Genomic DNA, 22,842 nt, shown 5'->3' on the forward strand with positions numbered 1-22,842 from the left:
GGGCACCAGCGACCCCCGTGACCCAAAATGGAATAAACGGATAAAGATAATGGATGGATGGATGGATTTTCCAAATTAGCGCTCTATAGGAAATGTGAGATCAACCACAGTTCAGATTTTCCAGCTCATATTGCAGACCAACATTTGTTACCCAAAAAGAATACAAACAACACTTTTTCATTCTTGTCACTGAGTCCTTAGTCTAATCTGTAAAGACAAAGTGAGCCCAATGGAAAAGCCAATAATTTGTTCAGGGGTAACCTTATTCATTTTTGATATAAGATTGTAAAATTATAAATCTCTCCTTTTTGTCTAAAAGCCATTGAACTAGGCAGGTGTTCCAAGTGACCACAATACTACTTTTCAAAATCAAAATTTTGCTGTAATGTTTGAAAAGTGTGTCTATGTGGGTGCATTTATGTCAGAGCAACATGCAGCATCCATCCTGGATCCAGAGTGAACGCACCACCGTACATCACATGCAAAAGTCGACACTCAAATCCAGACGTATAGTGACAGCCCGCTTCAGGTTCTCTCCAGTGTGTCTTTGGAGATACTGCAAGTTCAGAGTTCAAGAGTTCATCATGATGTTAGTCCAGCTCCCCCCTCCTGGACAAAATTGCAGTTCCACAGCCATCAGCATTTTGTTTCAGTTCAAGTCCATGTGCTCCAGACTTGGATTTTTGTTGTTGTTGTTTGGTAGCAGAACAGGATGTGGTCTCATAAAGTCACAAGTTCTTGTCAGCCTAGTTTTTCATCAACCTGCACATGGGATACACTACTGGGCACTTCAGAACCAGTCCAAGATGTAAAACTGCAACTTGCATGTGGGTTTTCAGTAACTTATATGAATAATTGTGCATTATGTGTCATCAGAACATCCCTCCTGGTTCAAGAACTCACTCAGTTCAACTTTTTCTTAACTTAAGATTAGCTTAAAAATAAAGTAATCCAATTAAATCCTGATATTATTCTTAATTTATTTATTTATAGCTCTAAACCAAACAAAAAGTTGTCTCAGGGCACTTAACAGAAACAGTCTTAAATAGCTAAGTCAACTACCCAAATAACAAATCCAATTGTAAAGTTCTCCATCTTAAGTTACACATAGACAAATAAAGCTCAGATTGAGCTCTCTGATAGCCATTTCCATCTCTTGAAAATCCATCTGCCTCTACCTCCAGCGGTGTCATAATTGCACTCTGACCAACACAAGGGTCTAAATCAGCACCTCATAGTGAAAGCCAAAAAACACCATCAACACTAAACTCAGAATCTAAGGCAGAACTTCCTACATCACACATGTCAAACTCAAGGGTCATGAGAGCTCAAACGGTCTGAAATGTCCTACAGCAGGGGTGCCCAACCTTTTTTGAACCAAGAGCTACTTTTGAAGTCGGCAATTTGCCGAGAGCTACTCGTCCAGTCTCATTATCAACAAACATAATTTTTCATCAATCCCTACTCCTCATTTCTTTAAAGTAAATAAAACAGAACGTGATGTGTCTATAGGAGACAACTTTTTATGCAAGCTGTATAAAATAAATGTGTCTCTACTTTAGTGGGACTTCTGACACTGAGAGGAGGAGGCCAGGGTCTCATAAGATGGGCAGTATGTGGTGGTTGCGAGGCGCAGGCAGGTCTCCAGATGATCATCATTCATTGTGGATCTGTTTTTGGACTTGATGATTTTCATGTGTGAAAAAGCAGACTCACACAGGTAGGTAGATCCAAAAAGTGCTGTTAAGTTCAAAGCACATCTTCGGATGTTAGGATACTTTTCTTCTGACAGCAGACTCCAGAACTCTCCATCCACGCCAGGTGATGCTCTGGATTTGATCCCAATGTCATTTTGCAGACTCAACACCTCATTTTCAACACCAGAGCTGTCCAGCTGAAACACGGACACCAATTTGGACACAATGTCATCCACATCAACATTTCCAAAAGGATAACACATGTAGCTGGTAACAGGCTCGATGGAGGAAAAGTCAGTAAATCGTCTCTCAAATTTTGCTGAGATGCTCTGAACCTGCTTAGAATAGTGTGCACTGTCCAGTTGTGGGACTTCTTTCCCTTGGCGCTGTAGCTCTGCCTCCATGTGTGGGAAGTTTTGCAGGTCCCTGCGTTGCAGCCGACTTGTGAGCAGTTGCAGCCTGCTTTTGAAGGTGCTCACAGAACTGATCATGTGGATTATGTTTTTGTCCTTTCCCTGAAGCTCCAAATTCAGTTCATTGAGCAGGCTGGTGAGATCTGTGAGGAAGGCTAAATCCAAAAGCCACTGGGTGTCCTCTAGTTTTGAATGTTCACCATGATCTGACAGCTTCAGAAAATCCCTGATCTCAGGCAACAGCTCACTGAATCTGTCCAGAAATTTACCTCTGCTTAGCCACCTGACGTCCATGTGCAGCAGCAGGTCTGTGTGGTCTGCTCCTGCCTCCTCCAAGTGAGCCCGGAACAACCTCCTCTGCAGACTCCTGGCCCTTATAGAGCACACAGTTTTCATGGCAACATCCATCACTTCCTTCATGTTTAAAATCTTCCCACACAGGGCCTGTTGGTGGATGATGCAGTGATCTTCTCCTCTTGTATGTCCCTTCAAAGGCAAGATGGTGAGCAGCTCCTCTTTTGCACTCATGTCTGCAAAGGCCATTCTGATAAAAATACACAGCTGGGCTACATCCACCATGTCTGTCGACTCATCAAACTGAAGAGAGAAACACTCACATTGTTCCACGTCCTTTTTTAGCTGCTCCTCCACATCCACAGCCATTCCCTCACATCGCCGTGTCACTGTTTGTCTGGACAACTGCACGTCTTTAATAGCAGCTACGATCTCACTTTTATTTTTAAAATCATGAAAAAGCGCATCTGCAGCCTCAATAAACGCTTCTTTCATAACTTGTCCATCGCTGAAAGACTTCTTATGTTGAGCCAGGATGCGGCTAACACGGTAGGAAGCTATCGTAGCAGCTTTACCTTTTGTGCTTGGCCGAGTGAAGACTGATTGCTGGGCTGCAAGCTTGTTTTTTAGCTCCCGCACTTTCTGAGTCCGTAAAGAACTTTTAAGAGGGAAATCTGTCTCAAACCGTTTGTGCATCGTCTTGAAATGCCGCTCCAAGTTACACTTTTTGGGTAAGGCAACGCTCGAATTACAGATGAGGCAAATGGACTTCGAATTAGAATAAACAAAAAAATACTCCTCCTCCCACTCTGTGTGAAAATAATAAGTTTTCGTTTGCTTGTTCGCTAGTTTTCCATCCATGTTTTCTGCGCACCGACATTACTCCACGACTGAGCCTAAAGTCTCGTGAGAGCACTGTGTCACCGCACCCAAAACTCGCGAGACTATGTCTGTGAGAATACAAGTCAAGGCCCGCGAGCGACTGGTTGGGCACACCTGTCCTACAGTAAATGAAACGAAAACACAATCTATTAGTGTATTATCCATATTTAATGCCTTAACAGTGCTAAGTCTGCTAAAATGTACATTGTTAGGTCTGCTTAAAATGAGCCGTCAACTCCTAATGTGGCTATCTCGGATTTAATTATATTATGTTAAATTTGCACCTAATTTATAGATTTAATAAGCCGTTAGTAGTTAATTTTTATTAAGTGTGGTTTGGTTTCAAAGGTCAGAGGTATTCTCTTGACATGAAGTGAATTTAAACAGTTTAAAGGGACATTTCAGAATTTTTATAAATTAATTCAGTCAGTTAAAGGGAATTTCAGATATTTTCTAAGTTGGGTTTTGGCACAAGATTATAAACAGTAGCTATCTTACCCAATGTAGATGGCTTATAAAATCAATGTCAATTTCTATTTTTCAACATCATGCAGTATTCTTATTTATTTTTTATTTTTTATCTAAATTCAGATAACTTGTTTTTTAGAGTGTCAAACTTCTTAAAACTTTAGTGCAACATGACATTCACGAGCGTGTGTGTTTGTGTGTGGTTATCACACGGGAGGGAGTTCAATGCATGCGTGCGTTTGGTCTCCCAGACTGAGAGCCGGCAACACCACAGATAACAGAAAAAGTCAGCTGTACGCTTGAAGGACATTATAGAATCAAAAAACAAAAAGTGAACAGTTATCTGTACACTTATATTACTCAATCAGCTTACAGGCGAAGTAGACAAGGTATTTTAGCGGGGGGTTTTTTCGGGGTTTTTTTTCTTATGCAGTTAGTGGGTGTTATCTTTCTTCTGACAAACAAAGCTGCAGTCTTGGTTCCCCAGATGAAAAAGATTCGCTTAACCCAAACTCAGTTAAAAAAAAAATGGTTGTAAGCAAATCTGCTTCGGGTCCCGTCTGTTAGTACAGGCAAGGATCCTCCACAGGATCAGCCTGTCACTTTAAACATACACACAGACAGACAGTCACACAGACAGACAGGCGTTTTGCACGTGTCTCACAATTTTTCAGAATAAATGCCGGCTTATGAGTCTCACTCAAAATTTTAGAAAGGGTCTTGACAAATAGTCTCACCTGCTTTTGTCAATTAAGATCTTGATTCAGGAAAGGTCTCACTTCTGCTTGTAATCGGTGAAAAATCTCACTTTTCTCACGTTACTCATGAAAAATCTCATTTTTTTCACGTTGCTTGTTTATAAGTTTCTCAACCCTTAGAAATCTCACTTCCAGAGGAGGTCTTGACTCATTTTATATTAAAAATGGCAATTAAGATCTTGATTCAGGAAAGGTCTCACTTGTGCTTGTAACCTGTGAAAAATCTCTTTTTTTTTCACGTTACTTATTTGTAAGTTATCTTAACCACCCTAGAATCTCACTTGCTTTTCATTTAACGCCTCACCAGATGTCTCACTTCTGTATAATACTGGGTCTTGGCTTAAACTGTTTTTTTCTTTTTCACTATTTAATCAGGTCTTGATTGCATGGTCAAAACAGCTTCACTTTAACAGGGTCTCAGCCTTGATTTGAGCAAACAACCTCACTGTTCAACTTTGCTTATAAAAAAAGGAAAAGTCTCATACTCGCCTTGTGTGAGAGATGTGGGTCGGAGCTTCGCCGGTCTGTCCCCGATGTCTCGAACCTGAACCTATCCTGCTGGCCTGTGACACAATCAGCGTCCGGGGCTTTTGGGCGGCCTATTGCCGACCTTTCAGCGCGTCCTGTCGAGTCCCACCGACGAACAGATTGCGGGGAGCTCCTGGCTGGCTCGCCAAGAATGTTAGGGATTTTTTCCCTCGTATAACCTTTAAAGAATTCACACACAAGACAGAGTATAAGAATTTTGAATGAGCCCTCTGCAGAGGGGGGAGTTCGTAACCTGACCAAACGTCAAGGTGAAGTCCGCCGTTCGACGGGAGAGCTCGTGTTTTATTGTGAGGCAGGAGGAGTGAGCATCAGGCAAAATCAACAGATACAGATTTTCTCCGACACAGCGGAGCCAGAAAAGATTACTAAACAGACAGCTTGATTACAAAACGGGATAGCCGGAATAGCGAGGTCAGATCTGAATAACATCATGGTTGTTTAAAAACCCAAGGTCTTGGTCTGACTGCACGTGAACAAGACAAATGGCTTTTCTTTAGTTCACACGACTGGAGTTTAATTAAATGATGCGGAGTCTAAAAACAGTTTTAAATGATAACATTTACATTTTATCCAACAGACCTCCTCGCAGAAGAACATGCTCCAGTCAGTCAGTTCAAAACAAGTCCTTCTCCTCCTCATCCGCCTCTCCTGTTCCTACCCCTCCTCTCCTTCTCTTCTCCTCCTCTCCAGGATGATGCGGAGGCTGGTGTGTGGTCGCCTGGCTTCCCTCTGGTTGTTGAAGGCTCTTCTTCTCTTCGTGGTGGTGGTTTTTGCTGGTCAGCTGTTAGGAACCATCTTCAACAGGGGGTATGGCTTCTGGTTCTGAGGAACATTGTCTTCAATGTTTCTGAATGAGTTACACTGAAGCTGCTCTTCTGTTCTCCAGCAATGTCCAACCAGCTGTACAGTCCATCTTCTCCTCCCCTGATGCTCAGGGCCTCCCCTTGGGCTCCTGTCAGCCCCACACCCACATCATGTTCCTCAAAACACACAAGACGGCCAGCAGCACGGTGCTCAACATGCTTTACCGCTTCGGAGACGAGCACGAGCTCCGCTTCGCCCTGCCGCTGGGATACCAGCTGGGCTACCCGCTGCCCTTCAATGCTCACAGGGTCAAAGGTTACCGAGGTCCCAGAGCCATCGAGTTCCACATCATGGGCAACCACATGAGGTTCAATAAGCCAGAGGTAAGTTCCACTCAAACCACGGTGTCATCCATGAAACAAACAGGAAGCCAATCACCTGCCCAGTTTTAGACTGGAATAATCTTATGATGACAAGAACTTTAACAATAACTGAATGCTGAGCGTTAGTTATGACTAAGAGAGTGAATCTCTGTGTCTGGTGTTTCGATTCCGATTTTTGGTATCACTTTTTGATTCAAAATAGATTTTCGGTTCAGAAACGATTTTTCTATTGAAATAGTCATATATTTTGTTTCAATTATGTAACTGACAAGATGAAAAGATTAAACCACAATGTAAACAAATAGAACATTTATTTAAAACCAGTTTAGCTTCAATAATGTTAGAGTTGATGTGTTTGTTTCTTCTGAAGTCCACGATCATCTCCTTTGTCTTCTTCACATTGATGTGAAGGTTATTCTCTGCACCAGCTCTCCAGGTGTTCCACCTCCTGCCTTGAGCTGGACTCATCATTGTTTGTGATGTATCCAACCACCGCTGTATCGTCTGCAAACTTTATAATATGACAGCCTGGATGGGTAGGTGCACTACTATGTGAGCAGAGTGAACAGGATGGGGCTCAGCACACAGCCCTGAGGGGAGCCAGTGCTGAGGGTTATGGTGGAGGAGGAGAAGTTGTGGATCTTCAGAGTGTGGTTTGTTTGTTAAGAAGTCCAGGATCCAGTTGCATATGGAGGGGCTTAGTCCTAGTGTGAGTAGTTTGTCCATCAGGGTCTGGGGAATCATGGTGTTAAAGGCAGTTGTGAAGTCCACAAAGAGCATACAGACATAGGAGTCCTTCTGCTTCAGTTGGGTGAGAGCAATGTGGACCACAGAGGAGATGACATCCTCTGTTGATCGATTCTTGTGGTATGCATACTGGTGAGGATCCTTCCTGGTGTGGATGGTTGTTTTGATGTGGGTCATGACCAGTCTTTGGAATCATTTTGCGACTATCGGGGTGAGGGCTACTGACTAATATAAATATGTTAAATATGTCGGCCAGCACCTCGTAGAACTGATCGGCGTCTTTCAGCACCTTCCCCAGGATGTTGTTTGGGCTAGTTGCTTTGTGAGGATTAATCCTCCTGAAAGTACCCCTTACTTTTTTTTTATTTTCCTTGTCCTGTCCGGCATTGTGACACTTGGAATTATTGTCTGAGTGTCAAAGTGATGCCCAACAGATTTACTTTCACAAGCAGAACATTATGGCTGGCCTTAATGCTTCACTCGATATATAAATTAAATTTTATTAGAATTTTCTTTGGGCTTGTTTCAGATGTAATGGACATGGGGATGAAAAACAAAGAAGATAACAAAGCAGAAAAGTGGGAGAAGGGTTAAAAGGTAAAGAAGGAGATAGGAATAGAGGAGAGAGAGAGAGGTATAAAGATAACACAAATCAACATCATTGAAGTCTGCCTCTAGACCTGCGGAAAGAAAAAAAAAACAAAATGAGACAAAACCGAGAAACCACAACAACAAACAACATATCCTGATGCATGCTCAATAATCCAGGTAGAAAAATCTAAAAAAGTTTAATCTGGTCCTCTGGACATTCAAAAAAACCCAAAACAAAGCAAATCAACAAAAAAATGTAGAAACGTTTCGTCTCTCGTCCAAGAGACTTCTTCAGTCTGAGGTGCTGTATTCAGCTCAGTCTCTTAAATAGCACCTTCTCAGAGTGGATCAACCAGTTTTGCTGCTGACAACCAAAACCAGCTGATCACATGCTCAAGAAGGACCATCAGCCTAACAATGGATCATTAGCACACTGATGGCTGTGTACTATTCACAGAGGGCTGAGTGATACTAGCAATCACAGCATTGTAAGAGGGGGACAATTGAACACGTAGGCCTCCACCCCTGTTTAACGATGGACGGTTTCTTTTCACAAAGATGGCCTCCTTTACTCCTCTCTCAAACCATCGTTCCTCTCTATCCAGGATGTGCACATCTTCATCCCTGAAAGAGTGACCGCTGGCCTGGAGATGAGTGTAGACCGCAGAGTCCTGGCCTGATGATGTTGATCTTCTGTGCTGGGCCATCCTTTTGGCCAGTGGCTGTTTTGTTTCCCCGATGTAAGACTGATCACAGCCCTCCTGACACTGAACAGCATACACAACATTACTCTGTTTGTGCCGGGGGACTGGATCGTTGGGATGAACCAGTCTTTGCCGTAATGTATTTTGGGGCCTGCACACACCCCACCACCTAGCCCCAGATGCTGAGAGCCGCCAATGCACCGGCGGCAGGGGAGCCCACCACCGGAAGGGAGCGCGACAGGGGGAAGTAGACCCCACATTAAATGGGGGGCCCAAATTGATCCAAGAGAGGGGACCACCTAAAACCCAACCCAAGACATAAACAGGCACACAGAGACAGCCCGACAGAGCCTCTGTTGGGCCGTCTATGCGCCCCACCCACCCAACAGCGACCACAAGCCAGTCCCAGGCCAGGGGCCAGAGTAGCAGGGAGCAGCAGCTGAGGAAGGCCAGCCCAGCACACCAAGGATCAGGCACCCCAACAGCCCCACACCACAGGCCCGGAGAAGCCCCGGCATGCCACCTATGCACCCCCCACCTTGAATGTCACATCAGGCCGACCAGCCAGCACCTTATCAAAGTGAAACCATGCCCCCGACCGCCGCAATACACCACCAACAATCACACACACACAACTACAGCTGACCCCCCGCCGGAAAGCACGGGTTAGACTTTTTCTGCATCACAGAGACTTGGATGTCTCCGGGTGAGTCCTGCGCCTTGACGGAATTGTTGCCACCGAACTGTCTGTATTTTAACGCCCCGCGGCCATCAGGCCGGCGCGGTGGTGGATTATTAACAATATTCAAATCAACTTTTGACTGTAAACAACTGCCCATCCCAGTTTCCCGCTCCAGCTTTGAGCTGAACGTCTTTGAACTCGGACATTCCCCTCAGACTTTATTTGCACTCGTCTACCGCCCACCTCGATCTAAGGATTTCATAAATGAGTTTTCTGACTTCTTAGCTGAAATCACACCAAAATATGAGCATGTTTTCATTATTGGGGACTTTAATTTGCACGTGTGCTGTCCTGAGAAGCCCTTGGCTAAGGACTTTTTAGATTTATTGAACTCATTTAATCTAACTCAGCATGTAAAAGGTCCCACCCAAGAGCGTGGACATACACTGGACCTTGTTTTAACTCATGATGTGACTGTTAATAATCTTGTTGGTGATAATGTTTTTTCAGACCACATGCCAGTCCAGTTTGAGTTCACCCTCCCCCATCTAACTCCTAAGTCATGCATTCGTGCACGTAGAACCCGGACCATTAACCACTTCACTGCCGCATGTTTCACAGAACTTCACTTGGACTGAGTTCCAATTTTAGCATCTGGAACCACAAGTGCCAGAGTACAAACATCCAAATCTGTGCCAATAAACTCTGTAGGAAAAATAACACATTTCTATGTAACCCAAGTATGGGACAGCTTGGCCTGCAGCTCCCTCTACTTGTAACAGCTCATTTAATGGTTTCACAGGTTGATGAGAAAAATACTGATTATAAAATGAAACTGGCATTGTAGTAACTTGTGATCCTGTATCTAACAGGCATTGAACTTGTTGACCAACTATTGTTACTTGACCACATTTTGAACCAATCAACCCTCATGGCAGTTCTGTAGCCTCAGGAGTAAAATGAGACGGATTGGTGCATCTTATAGAGGTCTGCTTAGTGGGACTGTGCTGGTCCTCTGCAGTTCCCGTTCGTCCCTCAATGAGAACCTGGCTCAGTTTAACGACAAGTCACTGTGAGAGTTCATTTTCTGCCACTTCTTCTGCTTTTCCATAAACTACTTCTTAGCAGCAACAAGTGAAGGATTAGGAGGATTGTCACATTTTGTCTTTATATGTCCATGTTCCCCACACTGGTAGCAGTAACCTGGCTTAGGTGGTAATGCTGCATTTTTGTGAGAGGGTTGAGATACATATTTACTAGTCTGCGGGGGCTGACTGAATTTGGCAACATGCATAGATTTTGGCAAAACAGACGGTTTCTGACCCAACTGAGCAGTTGTAAGAGCAGCCAACTGTTTTTGTACATCAGCTAACTGCTTAGCAAGGTGTTGGGTGATGGTAGTCAGGTTATCATAAGCACTATTTTCTTCATCTGATGCATAAGCATGATGTAAATGCACAGTAGCTCTGGGTTTACTAGAACCCAGGTGCTGCTTCATACGCTGAGCTTTAGCAGCTTCTCGGTCTTCTTCTGTTCTTAACAATAACAACAGTTCTGCAAAAGATGGTGGTTTTGACTTGCGCTGCTTAAGTTGAAGCTCAGAGATTTAAGGTGTTATCCCAACAACCACGACAGAATTGACTCAGCAAATGTTTTTCAAAATCAGCAGCTAGTATACCACCCCTCCTAACAGCATGGTTCAAAGTCACTTGCAGGCGTTGTAAATAAATTGATGGTTTTTCACCTGCGTCTTGAAACTGCTCCATAAGTTTTGCATACAATTCATCACCATCTTGGACTGTTCCATAGGCAGAGTCAAGGATTTTGAGGTAACTCAAAGGAGGTGCATCTGGTTGAAGATGTTTAACCATATCTGCAGCTGGTGGTAGTAAACTGTCAAATATCTTCCTAGAACGCTGCAGGTCTGACAAAGCAGGATATTTTAACAAAAGGTCAACACCAGATCACCAAGTTTTAAAATCTATTTCATGTTGTGGTCTTGGGGTTCGACCAGAAAATGATCTAAGTTTTAATGAGGACATGTGCATTGCATTGTCATCACTTTTCATGATATGTTCAACCACATACCTCTGCACTTCAGGTGGGTTGATATTTGGAAAAGACATGGCTGGCAAGGGTCCTGAAGGTCGTAGTGTGTAAAGGGCTGTATGGTCAGGTTGGACAGGTGACAGCTCCTCATCATCTACAGTGACATCTTCTGGTTTGAGATGAATAGCACCCTTGGTCGCCATCTGTGATGTTGTACTGGGATCAGCCACGGCCGAATCCTCTTCATCTGAAGGAGTCTTCCCTGAAGATGGAGCTGGACATAGTTCAGTGATGGACTGGCCCAGTAGAGACATTACACTCTTAAGGACATCTGTAAAATTCTGACCTGTAAGCTTAGCCAAGTTTTTCATTTCACTCAGGTAAGTTTGAGTTTTTATTTTGGTTTCTAACTCAGAGCAAACCACTGACAGTTCTTCAACTTCATAAGTAGTTTTTTCAGTTTTGCATCTATACCAGTACGGCAAGATTTCACGCAACCTCTCCAACGCACTCCCTGACGCAAACTCAAAAATTATGCAGTTATGAAAATCTGAGTCAGAATCAGTTATAGATTCAAACTTTTCCATTGACCCGTAACCAGTCAGAAAATCAGCTACCTCATTATCAGTTTCTGTGTTTGTTGCATATTTAATCAACACTGCATTAGGTATTTTAACCCCATATTTCACCAAGACGTCCATATTAGCAACAAAAATAGCAACTGCAATACTTTAGCTCTGTACAACTCACTCCTGGCTAGCTCGCCAAGAATTAATGTAGCATATTTATAAAAAAATTAATATGCTGCAATATTAATTCACACACAGTCACAACTTTATGGTTGATAAAGAAAAATATCAAATGGGCTATTTTCTCAGAAGATAAAGGTACGTCTCACGAAGGAGCAGACAGACTAGAAGTTTGCTGTTGCGGGTGGCTTATATTTACAGTGAAGAAAAATGTATACATATTTACAACATTAGTGAAATCAACCATATGGCCGTATAAAGAATGTGCAAAAACAACAGCAACAACAAAACAAACAAAAGGGGGGGGGGGGGGACAATCCCACAGTTCTATGAGCAACACACCCACACCCTTCAGTTCTTTCACCCCAAGCTGGGGTTGATTCAGGTCCCAAGCAAGTTACTTATCAAGTGCTTGGTTCAGTGCAAGTCGTGGGCTGACAAATGTCATAGTGGAGTGGGGACAAAATTGTTCAGTTGGCTGCAAGGAGCCTCCTACCAGCCTGGCAGAGAAGCAGAAATCTTCGGCTCTACAAGTGCAATCCTTTCTTTATGCTCTAGGCCTGGACCTTGAGCTTGCCATCAACCTGGCCTGCATAATAAAACAGGACCATTTTCTCAATAAATATATACATCAAAACATTCTAGTGTGCACACCAATTCAATAAATGACACTCTTTGCACTATAAATAATTCCAACAATCATTTTCAGGCAATATGCATATTCAATAAATATAAAGTTCAATATAAATTACATCCATGAAAAATCCAATAAATATACATCATATAAATTAGTTGACATGAAATGTAAAAAAAAACAAGCAATCTAAACAAGTGCTCAATAAATATTTAAAGGCACCTTATTGTTCTCCAGTTGGTTGTTTGCAGCTAGTATGGGCATTTAGATCTAAACAGCAGTTAGTGATTTCACAGCTACACAAAACAGCCACTTAATGTCATCAATAAGCTAACCGCTAAGTGACACGCAGAAACACTCACCCAGTCCGCAGTTTCTATCTCATATAAACTTTTCTTTCATATCTTCTCGGTTCGTGGTAGTTGGCTCCTGCAGCTCTGCTCCTCCCAACGTGTTCTAAACTTTCCTACTTCCCTGCTCTAGCTAATATACCTAACAAATAGGCTGCGGTGGAGCATGTGACTCTGATACTCAACAGCAATTGGCTGTTCAGTAATCTCGCGAGAATTTATGATGATACATTTGAACTATCACAAGATTTGATAGATAAAGGGAATAAAGAGTGGAAAGTCCAGAGAATGGAAGTTAAATTTACACCTAGGTTACACCTATGTAGACGCATACGCATACACCTCCACCTCGTGTCTTCCCCGTTAGTTTGCTGCAGCGGTCCAATCGGAAAAAAAAGGTTATCATCCAGCTGGAAGGCTGAGTCCGGCATGTTGTTGTTAAGCCATGTCTCTGTGAGACAGAGTACTGCATTTTTCCTCATCTCCTCAGAGACACTTACTCTCAGTCGAAGCAGATCCAGCTTGTTATCCAAAGAGCAAACGTTTGACAAGAAGAAAGACGGGATCAGCAGTCTGTTAGCCTTAGCGTTATCTTTCAATCTCACTAACACTGGCCCGGCTGCCTCTCTTATTCCCCCAGGCACAGCGCCTTCTCTTCCCATTAGAGTGCTGCTGTATCCACACTGATGTCTGTAAAAGTTGCAGTCTGCCGAGCATAGTTTTTAGATTGTTGCTGATCGCTGCTGTATCCGGAGTAAAACCCTCTCTTACGCTCATAAGTTTGGTCCAGCTATAGTTCACACTTAGGCTTAATTTGTAAACCGATTGATGCTGGAACACAAATAGCAGTGGAGGGGGGTGTCTGTGGGTCCTCCCACAGAAAATTTGTAATAAATGAGACGCCATTTCCTGCATTTTTGTGTATTAACTGGTTGTTCAGCATCTGTAAACATTTGATTAAAATGATTACAAACAGGTCTCTCTTGTAAATGAGTCCTCGTGGCTCAGTGAGACTAACAACCTGAATAAATACAGGTTGAAATGAAATAACTATTTTGGAGAGCAGTGAATAGAGCAGCTCCGATTCTGTCAAGCGTCCTACCCCCCCCACACACACACACACACACCACCACCACCACACACACAGTCACTCTCTCTTCACTTTCTGACCCAAACTCTTCTCACCTGAATTCAGTCCTGCGCGTTATATCTCCTCCTGCTCATCTCAATTACCACTGCCTTCAGGTGCTTCAATTTACGGTTGTCTAAGGACAATGGTGTAGATCTCCTCACAAGCAAAGTGTCAGCTGACGGGTAAATGCGGAAGTTAGCTGTATGGGTCTGAAAAAAACACTGACAGCTGACAGTGAATGAAATCAAAAAGTCACTGGACTTCCTCACAACACAAGTTTCGGCAATGAGGCTGCAACAAAATAACATCTTGGATCTGGTTGAGGAGGTAAAGTGTTTGATAATACAAAACGCTGCAAAAGATAAAAGACTTGGAAATTTGGAAAACCGAGTTGCGGAGTTTGAGCAATACATGAGAATAAACGACGTCACCATCACTGGGCTATTCGTCAAACCACGATCTTATGCCCGGGCTGTGAGCGGTGACAGTATGGGAGACATCGCTGGCACCGCCGAGTTGGAAGAAATAACTTTGTTGGTTGATAATATGCTTGAATGTATAACAATAGAAATCTGTACAAAGAAGGATAAGAATGTTATTATAAGTTGCATTTACAGAACACCTGGGTCCAATATAGATCATTTCAATAACTGGATGGAGAATAAGTGTACAGAAAATTTTATTGACACAATGCAAAGTTTAACTCTCTTTCCAAAAATTGCCAGACCCAGCAGAATTACAGCCTACTCGACCACTCTGATTGATAACATCTTCACAAATTATATTATGAATAAATCAATAGGACTATTAGTCAGTGATATCAGTGATCACTTACCTGTCTTTACTGTATATGACAGAAATTATAATACTAGTAAATTAGAAGATCAAAAGTTATATAGAAGGGTGAGAACAGAAGAATCAATGAAAGATTTAAAAAGTGACTTTGTAGTGAACTAAGCCTCAGGTCAAATCTGGCCTTCCTGGGACAAGAACTGTATTTCATTGATTTGAGTCCAGAAACACAAGATTAAGTTCATCCAGAGACTTTCTAAGTGTCCTGCACTGATCAATTGAAAGAACACTCTCTTTTTATTATCATTACTATTTTACAAATGTTTGATAATCAAAGTGTGTTTAGTTCAAACCATTTTTAAATGTTGAAGTGAACTACTCATTTTAATTCAACTGTGAAACAGTATTAGTGATTTTTAATCCTCATTCAAAGTAAAAATCAAATTGGAATGTGTTACGGAGTAATTCATGCATTTTCTGGTCTTCTGTCTGAAATGAGCAAGTTGTGATATCGGTCAAAGGTCGAAAACAAGTTGTTGGAACGAACTGTCATGTTTTTAAATCCTCTCAGACGTAAATAGAGAAGCAGGCACCTGTTTTCCCCCAACTCGTCTAAACATTTCTCTCGTCTGTCTCTAAAACATTTTCAATCTGTTCCAAAACATTCTTGCTGTTTTTCTGACTTCTAGTGACCTCTTATGTCACAAAAACACACCCCTGTCTGGTCCATTGACCAATCAGGGACCTCCCAAATGAACTGGAAATAGAACTCTTTAAATGTCTGCACTTCCTAGTTCGTTCAGTCGTTTGCAGAGTCGTGTTGGAGCTAGTGGAGTCGAGTTCAGTTCGGAGAGCAAACCGAACAGAAGAATTGCTGGAGAGTTCAGGAGGTTCCAGACATGATCCGGAGTTCTTCCGAGTCTCGTGGGAATTATGCAATCTTCCACATCTGAGTGGAACTCTGACGGACTCACAACTCACGTGAGCCCAACTGAGAGGTGAACCTGTGTCGAACAAGTAGCGTCACTACTTCGGATGATTCACAGCTGTTCCTACGGAGACGCTGAAAGGGTGCGTTAAATGGAACTCCGTACCAGTGGAGACATCTCCTCCAGGTAAAGAGTTGATTTACATAACCTAAGTGTACCGAGGAGGAAGCTGGGATCGAATGGAGGGTGCCGTTCTGTTCAACACTTTCCCTCACACACCATCTCCCTCCCTCTAAACTTCATTTTCCCATCCTTAAACTCTTCTATCCTGCTAGCAAATCAATCCAGATATTTTTAGAAATATCTGTTGTACAGCTTGAAGTGAGGAAAACCATCGCCGTATGGTTTTCTAATTGTACAGCTTGCTAACTAAGCCATGTTGTTATTTTTCAATTTGCCAAATTAATGTAAATGTTTGATGTTAAACTTTTGATTCTGTTAATAAATGACCGATTCATTTGATGGGTCAAAGAAAATTAACGCCTCACGTTACATTTATTAAATTCAATGCACGATATTATTCAGTCCAGAAAAATGAATGAATCCGTTTAATTTATGAATATATCTCAGTATATGTTCATCAACATACTGGTGGCCCGTACGTTTGTTAAAACATACTGGTGGCCTCGTACGCTTCATAAATGGACTGTTATTCGTGTAACAATTGAATTTATCATGTTGGCATGAAATGAAAAGTGCAGATTTCTGCTGTGTGAAACGCAGCGTTTTTGAGCTGCGATGATCGGAGAAAATACAGCAATGCTTGCAGCTAGTGATGTTTTGAAAGCTGGGCTTTGAGAGTCAATGCGTTCATTTAAAAGCTGAAATGTACGTCTGTTGTGTGTGACAAAGTTGATGAGCTGTGAAAAACGTGGATTCTGTTTAAACGGACGGAGGTTCTGCAGACCCGGTTCTGGTCCGGCTCGGTTCTGATAAGTCCGAACGAGTGTTTTAAATGGATGGAGAGACGTTTTAAGGACTGAGCGCCGTCTCAGTGGAGCTTTGAGAGCTTATTGGTTACATTTTTAACAGAAAATAGTGCATTTTGAAAGTTAATGGACAGAAAGTTGACCGGACTTGTTCATGCTAAATGCCAACACGCTAGCTGGAAAAACGATCCGTCATTGGCTGAAAACCGCTGTGTGGTACGCCCTGATTCGCTGAGAAATGAGTGACGTGTCTGCGTCACTTCCTCTGAGTCAGCAATATAAAACCCACCCCCGCTGTTTGTCTCTGTGATTGGTTGAGAACGGCCGTGTGGAACGCTCTGATACGCTGAGAAATGAGTGACGTGTCTGCGTCACTTCCTCTGATGTCAGGTTGTAAAGCTCGGTTGAACCGAAGCCTTTTCTGTGCTTAAAATCACTAAATGGAGCAGCCACATGTCCCCAAAACTCATGTTTCATGCAAAGAAGTCGTGCTTGTTGAAACAACGCCACGTTTTAGCTTGAAATCCGTTCAGAAATGTTGATTTGACCGAGTTTTAGCCGAAGCTAATTTTAAGCTAAAAAGCTAACGACAGGATGTCAACAGAACGTCCAGAGGAAGTTGTCATAGGCTCCTGCTGGTATAAAGCTAACACCGCCACCTGCTGTTGAAAGAGGAGTATAACAGTTTTCCTGAAGAGGGACTGATAATTCCTCATAATTTTTCTTTTTCTTTTCACCCACCTGGTTAATGAGTAACTGTTAAAATAGCGAATTTCTGGAAAAGAACGGCTTAAGAAAGCGTTTAAAAACTGAAGTTGCTTTAAACTTTCAGAAAAATTGCAGGTTTATTTAATGTTAAGTGCTTTAGAGTAAATATCACTGAGATAGCCTGGTTCTTGTATCTGTTAAAAATAAGCACATTAAAAGGTAAGACTGCAGAGAAGCATTTACGTAAGAATATTCATGAATTGGGGTAAAACCTAGAAAAAGGTGCCCACATTTGAATAAGTTGACTTATTACAGTACTTGAGTGAACCCAGAGCTAAAAAGTGTGTGAACCTCACATGACACTTGCATACAAATATTTACCTGTTAAAATAATCTGAAGTTGGCACCTGTTTACACAGATAAGGCTACACAGTGAATAACCATGACAGGTGTGATAGAAAAGGATTTTGATCCTTATGAGATGGAGGACTGTTTAGAGAGAGCGTTGACGCTGCTCACAGAATCCTTACATCCATATGGGGAACAGGTGGACAGCATGAACTCAAAAGAGTTATTGGACAATCTGAAGGAGGTTGCAGAGAGTGTGACCTCTACAGGCAGACCGGAGTCAAGCTATGAAAAGCTAGCTAAAATGGCAATTTTGCTAAAAGCATCATTCTATACGGTGGTAGAAAAAGCTGACGACCTTGAGATAAGGTTAAACAGCGAAAAAGAGGTGGTTCAGGAAATTGAAGAACACTTCCTTCAATTTAAAAGTGAACACGAGGTCCTCACAAAAAAAATTTTGAACAGATGTTTCAATCACAGCAAGATGCACGTGCAGAAGTAGATTCATTGAATAGCAAAATACAGTTACTTAATGCATCACTAACTGAAGCCAGGGATGCTAAAGAGCTGTTGTCCAGAGAATACTTTGCATTAAGACAGGATCACGACGAGAAAATGTCACAAGTTTCCCGCTGCAAAGCTGAGATAGACGTGCTTAAAACACAACTTTGCCATGCAGAAAGGAAATATGGTGAGAGGCGTGGACAGGATGTGGAGACACACTGGGTTTCAGACCCAAATCTCCTTACATCACACACACCTCCATCCATACCTAATGTGGTAGGAACAGACCTGAACAGGTCTCCTCTACCAAACATGCAACAGAGAGCATGGAAACTTCCTCTTTCAATAGATGATCTGCTAAAACTCTCAAAATATGTACAACGCTTTGTACCGGGACCAATGGGTTCAACTGGAACAAAAGCGTACCTCAAAGACCTTGAATTCAGACTGAGTGGTTATCCTAATGCTACGGTTGAGGATAAAATCAGTCTGATAAGGCTCACTTCGGACAGAGAGGTGTTCACCTTCATCGAGCGTCTACCTGATGCAACGAGAAGGGATTACAACCTTCTGTGTGAAGCTTTGATCAGAGAGTACGACCCCTGCACGGGACCTGCTGGTTTCCCAGCTGCTGACAAGGTCACGCAGGGCAAGCATGAACATCCAAAAGTCTATTACAAAAGAATCTTCCAAGCTTATTTTGGTTACAGAAATGAAACCGGAATGGAGGAAGAAGAAAGTTTTAAATTTGTTTTCAGCAAAAATATCCACACTGACATACGCATGTCAGTACAAATTATGGCAAATTTCAGAGAAAAATCCATCAATGAGATTAAACAGTGTGCTGTGAATGTGTTTGAGGCATGTTCTCATGCTAAGACGCCCATAGAGGTGTTTCCTGGTATAAAGGTTAAACCCCACTCCCTAGAAATGGAAGGACGGCGTGCATTGACCCCTCCTCCTAAAAAAGGCGAGAAAAAGCAGTCTTTTCAAACTAACAAACCGCGTCATGAAGGTGCACGCTGGGACAAAAAAGCTCCTCTTTCAGAGGATGAACGTGATTATCGTAAATGGGGTGTGCGTAGGACGCAAAGATATGGGAACCAAGAGGACCCATATTATCAGGGGAAGTCCGAAAAGGAACCCCCAAAAGACGTACATAGCCGTCTCCCACCTCGGACGAAGCGAACCGAGGCGAAAAAATCACAAAAGTTCCAGAAACAAGGCCCTACACCTCTGAGCTCGGAAGAGACAGAGAAATTACGCAGGTTTTTAGAAACTTTGAAACACACTGACACGGGAATCCAACCTGGAGCACTATGCAGTGATGTAATCACTATTACATCTGAGGGCGCGAATGACAACATTACAGATGTCGGTGGAACACACCAAGACATTGTTGTTGTTGCCTCCAACAACCCCTCATCGGAAGAAGGGGGGGTACACTCACACACAAACGATGACGAGTCATCGCAAGCTGAACACTCAGAAACAGCTACTGCTGTGCTGACGGTTCAGACAAACCAAGATTACACAGACAAGGCTGAACGTGTGAAGAAGCGTCAGAAAAAACCCAAGAGGTTTCTGTGTAACTTTATCAGAAGGGGGGTCGCCAAAAAGGCGTACCTGTCAGTGACACTCGAAGGTGTCCTCACACACGAAGCACTTCTGGACGGTGGGGCAGACATAACAATTATGTCAGCTAAACTGTTCGAGGAGCTGAGGACAGCCGCTGCCGGTGTTAACAGGATAATACCTCTCTCTGAATGTGCTATAGAAATGCAGGGTCTCTCAGAGAAGAGGACAACCCTGACAGCTGTAGCAATGGTTCACATGCAGGTTGGCAAAATGACACTGTACCACCCGGTACACGTGTCTCGTGTTGACTCATTCCCATTTTTGGTTGGCCAGGATTTTATAAATCGCTTCGACGCGATTATAGATTATGGTGATCAAACAATGTGGACCAAAGTGAGCAAACCACTGCCAATAGATATGCCTCCGGAGTGTAACACAAACTGCCTAACAGCAAGTACCGCGGAAGGCGCAAAGGACTCCTCAGCCGAGGACAAGAGCCCGGTGAGTACTCCTCTGAAATCATGTGAAACCACAGAGACCCACCCGGTGGTCCAAACTCTGACCCAACAAGACAGCCTCCTCTGTGAGCTGGAGCAGTCAGGGTCCACCAAACACTACCTACCACTGGTAGTTAAAGTTGAAGAGATCCAAGGGTCCCACACCAACGATGCTGTTCTGTCTCTGTGGACAGATAAATCAGCAATTAACCGAGCTTTCTATGAAACCTTGGTTCACAAACACGTTGGTCTAGAACTAATTAAAAAAGCTTTCCGCTTTCCATTAGTTCCCAATAGTTCACAGGTAATGACCGCAGAAGGAGTCATTAACCTAAAACTGAACTGGAACCAACAAGAACTGGTTCACCCATTTCTCGTGATCCAAAACTTACCACATGCAACCTACATAGGCTCTGACATTTTGGTAAGGTTGAGTGTCCACGTGGACACCATCAACAAGGTGCTGTGGTCCCTAAAACCAGCCACAAAGGATCCTCCTGTGCTAGACACAGCAAACCTTAAGGCTGGGCAGACCATTCCAGAGGCCTGCCAGGTTGCTAGCAACCAAACCACCACAGTACCACCTCAGGTGATTAACCTAATGGTGCGAATCCACATCATAGCTGGACAAGCTATTAGCCATAAACAGGCATATTTTCAACCTTCTCCTGCATTTTTCAACTTGGGACTGTCCGTGGAAGCCACGAACCAAGTGAGCCTTGACTCCAGGACCACATCTATTGCTGTGTGTAACACAGGCATGGATGAGGTGCTGATCCCAAAAAACACTATGCTAGGATGGTTGATTTCCACTGATTTTCATGATTTTGAACTAGGCGTTCCATTTCTGGGAGGACTCCCAGACAACCTGGTACCGAGTCAAGAAACTGGGCCAGTATGGTTAACAAAACCAACACAGGCCATAGCTCTTTTCTCAACCGATGATGTCGACCAAGGACCTCAACCCTATGGTGTCTTACCCATAGACAGGTCCGACGACTCAGAAAGGGATTCGTTGGAGCTCCCCAAAGAGCAAGAACCCTTATCAGTCTCATCACAGATTGATCAGGTGGTCGCCCAAGCCGACGCTCTGACATCTGATGAAGAAAGAGACAAACTTCGCCAAGTTCTTTTAAAATATGAAAAGTCATTTTCACCTGACCCAGACAGCATCCAACTTCAGAAGTTGGATGATCCTGCAATTGACTCGATACTGTATCTGACTGACCCAGACAAATACACTCCATCGAAAAGCGAACTGGATTCCAATCCAGACCTTAAAGTCCTCTTTCAGCTGCGCAAACTGTTAAAACTACTCAAGGACAACCTAACTTTAGCTCATGGAGCGACGTCCTCACCCGTGTTCGCGGTCTCCCATGACCGAAGGGGGGTGACGCCAGTTAGGATAATGCTACCAGACGCGATAACGTGAGCAAATCTGACATTCAGAGTGAGTGACGCACCGAAACGTCGTTTTCTAGTTGCTTAATCACTGCTTTTGTCAATGTTGAAACGTTGTTTTACTGGTTGATTAGTCACTGTTTTTGTCGATGTTGAGACATCGTTTAATTGGTTTTTGGTATTGTTTTTGAACACCCCAAGTAAGAATGAATTTTGTGTGTAGTTGAGTTAGAGACTAAGAGGCCTTTAACTATGCCAACATGCAGTTCATTTGTTAAAATGTAATCTTTGCGGAGTCAATGTAGATTAATGCTACCTTAAGTACCATAATCTACATTGGTCTCACAACGCTTAAGCCGAACCTACTCGAACAATTCTATTCGGGGGGATAGCTAATTCTTTTTGATGAGTCTCGCCATAGACTTCCAAAAACATTTATGGGGAAACCAAACACCCAATCTCAAGTCGTTCGTCTAAAGACAACAGACAATTGAACCAAACTATATTTTGCCATGTAAAGCTAACTTAAACCAAGTTAGGAATGGAAAATAGTTTGGAACACTCTTCTATAGGTATAAATCCCTATAGTTACCCTTTTCAGCATGTTCCACCCCTTAACTGGTAGCTGTAGCTGTTCCCAATCATAATAGCTTACACACCAGGTGCATATAGTTGAAGGCCTTATGTAAAATCTCCTTAATAAGCCCACCTTAAACCACATAATTGCATGTTACATTGAACCAGAACGGCATCGACTGGACATCCAACCAGCGACGACCTTCGCTGGAGGGGACCTGCAATCCTGACGTTGGTCTCCAATCTTCATCCAGTGGCCGCATTTTTAGTTCAATCCAAGGGAACCCCTCTGTATGCTGATCAATCAACACCTCCATTCGTTGTGGATTTACCGTTGTAGATTATATGACTTTTTCCAATGGATTACAAACTCTGTTTCCAAGGGGTTAAAGCATTGCTACAATGGAATTACCAACAACATTATGGAATTACCATCAACACAATGGAATTACCAAAAACATTGTGGGATTACCTCCTTTGACTTTTGTTTTCCTTGCTGGATTACATCAAGACCAGGGACATTCGAAGGCGTAAGTTCATGTTGGAATTCATCCCCATAGACAGGTGATGATTTCCAAAGGGGGGACTGTAGTGAACTAAGCCTCAGGTCAAATCTGGCCTTCCTGGGACAAGA

General features: G+C 42.9%; 1 protein-coding gene across 1 annotated transcript in view; it reads left to right on the top strand.

The window, feature by feature from the left end:
- The first annotated feature begins 1,614 nt into the window (after positions 1-1,614).
- gal3st4 (galactose-3-O-sulfotransferase 4) overlaps positions 1,615-22,842 on the top strand; it is a 40,917-nt gene continuing 19,689 nt past the window's right edge. Inside the window, exons 1-3 of the mRNA XM_037681425.1 lie at positions 1,615-1,640; positions 5,752-5,868; positions 5,948-6,248. Coding sequence (XP_037537353.1) covers positions 1,615-1,640; positions 5,752-5,868; positions 5,948-6,248 — 444 coding nt within the window. The remainder of the gene's footprint in view (positions 1,641-5,751; positions 5,869-5,947; positions 6,249-22,842) is intronic.

Source organism: Nematolebias whitei, chromosome 1 (assembly GCF_014905685.2).
Source record: "Nematolebias whitei isolate Nwh7 chromosome 1, NemWhi1, whole genome shotgun sequence".
In the NCBI taxonomy this organism is placed as follows: domain Eukaryota; kingdom Metazoa; phylum Chordata; class Actinopteri; order Cyprinodontiformes; family Rivulidae; genus Nematolebias; species Nematolebias whitei.